The sequence below is a fragment of the Azolla caroliniana genome, unplaced genomic scaffold, assembly GCF_043228905.1.
Source record: "Azolla caroliniana isolate FFs.n. ecotype wild unplaced genomic scaffold, voAzoCaro1.0.p SCAF_17, whole genome shotgun sequence".
NCBI lineage: Eukaryota > Viridiplantae > Streptophyta > Polypodiopsida > Salviniales > Salviniaceae > Azolla > Azolla caroliniana.
Genome location: NW_028230452.1, coordinates 12,936,148 through 12,942,615, shown reverse-complemented (window position 1 = coordinate 12,942,615; position 6,468 = coordinate 12,936,148). Strand labels below are relative to the sequence as shown.

The following is a 6,468-nucleotide window of genomic DNA, read 5'->3' as shown; positions in this document are numbered from 1 at the left end:
AACTTGGGAACCTGCAACAAATCTTTCCAATGCCACGAACATGGTCACCACATTTCATCCTGACTATCCTCATGCAACAAATCTTTCCAATGCCACAAACATGGTCACCACATTTCATCCTGACTATCCTCATAAACTAGGTCATACTACAAGCCCTACAACCTGTGAGACGTGTTGTCGAAGAAGGGGGATAGTGTCATGATGACACTCACATCATGCCTCGAAAGGATTTGAACCCACAACCTTGTTATACACATGTCAAATCCTTAACCATTGTAGTAACATGTTTATGTGTATGGTTTTTAGAACATATAATCTAATATCATAAGAATATTCTATATTACTTTATATTCTAAAATGTCCTAGAGTGTTTTATATGTTAGAACCTTCTAGACCTTCTAGACTACTAGATTACTCTATATTCTAGAATGTCCTAGAATATTCTAGAGTAATCTATATTACTCTATAGGGACTTATAAATAGGGATCTATCAATCCTCCAAAAACCAAATTGGTTCAATGCCATCCTATAGCTCCCTACTGTCTACTCTTTGTACTCCATCTTATATTGCAATAGAATACTTTCTTAACAATTATCTCTTTCTATCCTAACATTGTATCTCTTTTCCTCTCTCTCTCTCTCTCTCTCTCTCTCTCTTTCTCTCTCTTTGTCGTGACACTACCTTGAGTCTGTCGGGCTATTACCGTCAGAGAGTTTATCATAAATGCGCTACCAAAAACTCTCATACTTTTTTAGATAAAGCACCGGATTTAACGATGCAGATTGCACGTGCTCTATATCGTCTGTGGCCGCAATTCGCTCGCCATGCCTCATTATGATTTGGTAGTAGCAAATAGACATGAGCTATTGCTACGAAATGTAATAAATACTTTACATACATCCATACATACATATACAGATTCTCATAGACATGAGCTATTGCTATGAAATGTAATAAATACTTTACATACATCCATACATACATATACAGATTCTCATAGACATGAGCTATTGTTATGATATGTAAATACTTTACATACATTATTATAGTCATGATCGTGGTGTCTAACTACTACCAAATATTAAAGAGGCCAAGTGAGGGAATCGCGGAGAGGGACGGTGCAGGTCGCACTGCTGATGGCGCGTTCGATCTCCACCGTCCAAGATGGATGTGGAATAGGCGCGAAAAAGCGCGCCACGTAAAAAGGGAGCCCGGCTCATACAAAATGGAGCCCGACTCATTAAAGAAGGGCTCCACTTTGTGAAAGGGAGCCCTTCTCATTCATGTTCAGGGAAGTATAAAAACCCATTCAGGCAAAATGGAGCCCGACTCATTAAAGAAGGGCTCCCTTGGAGCCCGACTCATTAAAGAATGGCTCCATTTTGTCAAAAGGGAGCCCTTCTCATTCATGTTCAAGGAAGTATAAAAACCCATTTTCTGTCATTTTCTGTCATTCGTGGGTTTGAGGGTTTAGGGTTTTTGAGCGAGGCGCACCACCTGTCTGCGAGCACTCGTTGCAAACATCTCCGGTGAGGCACTGCGAGCACCTGCAGTCCAAAGGTAGGCATCATATTCATTCTATTAGGTTTTGGTTTTTATTAGGTATCATATTCTTTCTATTAGGTTTAGGGTTGCTTCTAATAGGTACCATAAATGTGTGTATGATTAAATACATGTATGTGTGTATGATTCAATACATTTGTGTGTGTATGTGTATGATTAAATACATGTATGTGTGTGTATGATTGAATACATTTCTGTGTGTGTATGATTGAATACATTTGTGTGTGTGATGGGTTTAGGGTTACATGTATGTGTGTATTTAAGATCTTCTTTGGGCTGTGAATGTGTGTGTTTGTTGTATGATTGAATACATTTATTTGGGAATGTGCGTGTATACATGTGTATGATTGAATACATTTCTGTGTGTGTATGATTGAATACATGTATGTGTGTATGATTGAATACATTTGTGTGTGTGATGGTTGAATACATGTATGTGTGTATTTAAGATCTTCTTTGGGCTGTGAATGTGTGTGTTTGTTGTATGATTGAATACATTTATTTGGGAATGTGTGTGTATACATGTGTATGATTGAATACATTTCTGTGTGTGTATGATTGAATACATTTGTGTGTGTGATGGTTGAATACATGTATGTGTGTATTTAAGATCTTCTTTGGGCTGTGAATGTGTGTGTTTGTTGTATGATGAATACATTTATTTGGGAATGTGTGTGTATACATGTGTATGATTGAATACATGTATTTGTGTATTTTAGATCTTCCATGGGCTGCGAATGTGTGTGCATGTGTATGATTGAATACATGTTTGTGTGTATTTAAGATCTTCTATAGGCTGTGATTTAATACATGTATGTGTGCATTTAAGATCTCCCATGGGCTGTGTATGATTGAATACATGTATGATTTTGATTTTGCCAACATTTGAATGTCATTTAAATGCCAACATTTGAATGCTTGAATTTGCCCATGTGATTCATGCATTATTGGGCTCTTTTTTATGCCCACATTTGAATGTCAAATCTAAAATCTTGTATACATTCTTTGCGTTTTTTCTCCCTAAATAATAGTAATGTAATGAATGCCTTTCTAAAAATGTTTTGTACAGATGGCTAGTCGGTCCAAGATCTTCATAGACTTTGATGCAGATTGGGGTGAAACAATACCCTATGAAGGGAGGTATGGCATGAATCATTTCTCTACTTTATATTGTGTATAAATAATAATGTTTGTGTGCTAACTTGAATGTTGGTTTAGGGTTTATGTAAGAAAGGGTGTTAGGTGCCCCAAATCCAATGATACGGAGGCTGAAAACATCATTACTCAAGACTCGAGCATGGATACGAACCCCATGCATGACGTGGGTCCAGGTGTTGAAGATATCAAAGTAAATGGTGAGTTTATGTCCATTCTTATAATCATTATTGATGTAAGCATATTTTGGGTTTTTCTAATGCAAATGTGACACCATTGTTGTAGTGGACCCTATGTCCCTCTTCAAGTGTGGAAGAGACTCAACAGGTATCAAATGTCGCACCTGTATTGTGGGAGATTCGTGTAGAAAAGAGGGGAGATGGTTTCGAAAAAAAGCGGACATGGAGGCCCATTTACAGAAGGCACATGGCATCCATGTAATACTGCCTCGGGGGCTAAAGATAGACGAAGAAGAGCAATCGACCTCCATGAGGAGTACAGCCACATCATTCTTCAGCGAATACGAAAGATAGATGAGGATGCAGACATTGGGATTGTCTTTGTTGGTCCAGGGACAATCTCGAAAACATGGGATAACTCTGCAAGAAATAAGTTCACCAGGTATGTTGTTATGCGGGGGGCATGATATCAATAGTTAACATCATGTTTGTTTAGTAGTTACTAATCTAGCCTAATAAACAGGTATCAGGTGGCATGCAGACGACTGGATGTAGCGGTCTTCTTGTCGGAGATACAACTATGTTCGTTGATCACAGTAGGGGAGATGGCATCCACATGGATGATAACCCTCTTCCATTTATGGATGGAGTACTCGCTGCCCCCCGAGATCAACAAGCGGTTTCATATTGTGGATCCGCTATGGGTACAACTAGAAGGCCAAGGCGATAAGGTCAAAGACGTACTCACTCGTGTTCCTGAAAGGGATTATGTCTTCATTCCAATATTGAACGCAGGGCATTGGGTGCTTTGGTTGAAGATGCGACAAACTCCTACGGGTCTCGATGCCAAGGTGAGGAGCCCAATTATATTTTGTGATCCACTAAATATTCATCCGACTACCAGGGTGCGGACATTGGGTGATTTGGCTATACGACATATCTCGAGTCGGACACATGACCATTGCATCATCAACAACAGGCAATTCCATGAATTGCGTATCCCAACCCAACCTAATTGGACCGATTGTGGGTATTACGTGATGCAAACTATTCGCATGTTGGTCGAGGAGTTGATTCAAGGATTTGAGTCCGATCAATTTGTAAGTATTTATGAGATTTGAATTTGAGCATTTGTTTTTGTTTTTGTTGATGGCATCTTCAATTGTAGGGTAAGGAGCAATGGTTTGGATTCGAAGACGTGGAGCTCCTTCGGAAAATCATGGCAAAATGGGCACGAAGGACTTTGGGCATATGACTACGTGGAGTCATTTTGCAATGGTTGTATATGACTCAATGTAAATCATTTTGGTTGTATATGAATCTCATTTTGGTTGTAGATGACTCAATGTAAATCATTTTGGTTGTAGATGACTCAATGTAAATCATTTTGGTTGTATATGACTCAATGTAAATCATTTTGGTTGTAGATGACTCAATGTAAATCATTTTGGTTGTATATGACTCAATGTAAATCATTTTGGTTGTATATGAATCTCATCTTGGTTGAATATGAATCAATTTTTGAATCTCATTTTGGTTGTATATGAATCTCATCTTGGTTGAATATGAATCAATTTTTGAATCGCATTTTGGTTGTATATGAATCTCATTTTGGTTGTGTATGAATCTCATTTTGGTTGTATATGAAAATCATTTTGGTTGTATATTGGAATTGTTTTGGGTGTCAAAAGAATAAGACTAATAGCTTATTGACAAGTAGTGAAGGCAATGGTTTTTGAGAAAGGCCAATAAAGAGTAAGTATATAGAAAGAGTGCTTCGGTCCTTACGTAAAGAATACATAGTAAGACATAATGTCAATCCATTTCAAAGACATAATAAGACTCAATGTCAATCCAATTCAAAGACATAATAAGACATAATAAGACTCAATGTCATTCCATTTCAAAGACATAAATAAGACTCAATGTCAATCCATTTCAAAGACATAAATAAGACTCAATGTCAATCCATTTCAAAGACATAAATAAGACTCAATGTCAATCCATTTCAAAGACATAATAAGACTCAATGTCAATCTTATGACTAAGGTTAAAAATCGGGAGTGCCATGACTAAGGTTGATTGGGCTTTGATCTTGCATCATGCCTATGCACTCCGAGATCTTGGGAAAGTGGCACATGTTCAACCCTACCTGCATGGTGAACCAGGATCTCCCGCCATACAACCATTTATCTTGATACTTCAAGATCAATGGATGTTGGAAATGTGTGAGCGGTTGACCCTAAACAACTCTTGGGCAATCGACTCGACATTTAAAACAAACCAATTTGGGCTACCATTATATGCCGCAGTTGCCCCCAATGCCATGGGAATTGGGATCCCATTATGGTACATGCTTTGTAGTTCTGATAAGGGGTCAAACCATGAGCAAGTGGCATTAGAAACTTGTTTGAGAGTCATATTCGCAAGGATGCCCATGGTGAGGCCAAATGCGATAGTGATCGATAAATGTTGGACGTCATATAATGCCATAACTAATGTGGTTGCAACAGACCGTCAATCTTGGATTGTTGTAAATGGGCAACGGTCCCAAACACATTTGTGGTTTGACATGTGTGTGGAGGAAACTCTGGCCCAAGTTTGGTAGAATGTTCAACTATGGACATGTTGACACTACCAATATTGTGGAAAGACATTGGCAGTTTATCAAGTATACTGCCTTGAGGGGAAGAATAAACCGATTAATTACCGACCTTCTACATGTCTTAATCGGGGACAGTGAAACTGGCACTTGCATAGGAGGAACGGTAATAGAGTGGTACAAGCAACGACAAGAAATATGTGAGAGTGGTCGGTTTGCACCTCGTGCGAATTGTAGGGATCAAAGGTCTCGACTTAAAGAAGCAGAGAGAATATTGGAAAGGTATGTCGAAAATAGACATCTCGCAAGAACTTATTGGCAGCAACAATAGACATCTCGTGCAACAATAGACATCTCGCAAGAACTTATTGGCAGCTCCCCAAACACTTCCAAATCCCACTCCGGAAAATTACAAAGAGGTGCTAGTCGGGCTAGGAGAGATTGCCATTGGTTGACCATGAGAAGGTTCGGTGTTTGCGTTGCGATGGCTTGACCTTGACTTCAAGGGACTCAAATGTTACATGTTGTAAAAATTGTGGTTGCATCTTGCAATCATCCCGACATGAGCCATAATCTTAATATGTATATTTCAATTTAGGGTTGTCAACATCTGACATTTTAATATTTTATGTAAGACTTGTTATTTGAACCTTTACGTTTTTTTGAGAAATTTTATGGTTAGTTTCATGGAAAATATTTGTTGTACACTTACAATTTTGTGGAGTTTTTGATGTTTGTTGCTACAGAGTCGGGCTCCTTTTGACAGAGTCGGGCTCCTTCTTACTGATGTGATCTGACAGCGGGGCTCCTTCTGACAGAGTCGGGCTCCCTCTTGCATAGGCTGTCTGACAGCGGGGCTCCTTTTTGATAGAGTCGGGCTCCCTGTGGCAGAGTCGGGCTCCTTTTCGCAGAGTCGGGCTCCTTCTGACAGACGTTGTCAGCTTTTTATCCATCTTGGACGGTAGAGA

The 6,468-nt window shown here is 39.0% G+C and overlaps 1 protein-coding gene across 1 annotated transcript; it reads left to right on the top strand.

Annotated features, from left to right (window-relative positions):
* The first annotated feature begins 1,132 nt into the window (after positions 1 to 1,132).
* Positions 1,133 to 4,292, top strand: LOC147853181 (uncharacterized). Its single transcript, XM_087332778.1, has 6 exons — positions 1,133 to 1,561; positions 2,394 to 2,704; positions 2,783 to 2,919; positions 3,005 to 3,340; positions 3,422 to 3,998; positions 4,067 to 4,292. Exons 4-6 carry the CDS (start codon positions 3,099 to 3,101, stop codon positions 4,151 to 4,153), a joined length of 906 nt encoding a protein of 301 aa, XP_087188904.1. The 5' UTR covers positions 1,133 to 1,561; positions 2,394 to 2,704; positions 2,783 to 2,919; positions 3,005 to 3,098; the 3' UTR covers positions 4,154 to 4,292.
* Positions 4,293 to 6,468: the final 2,176 nt, after the last annotated feature.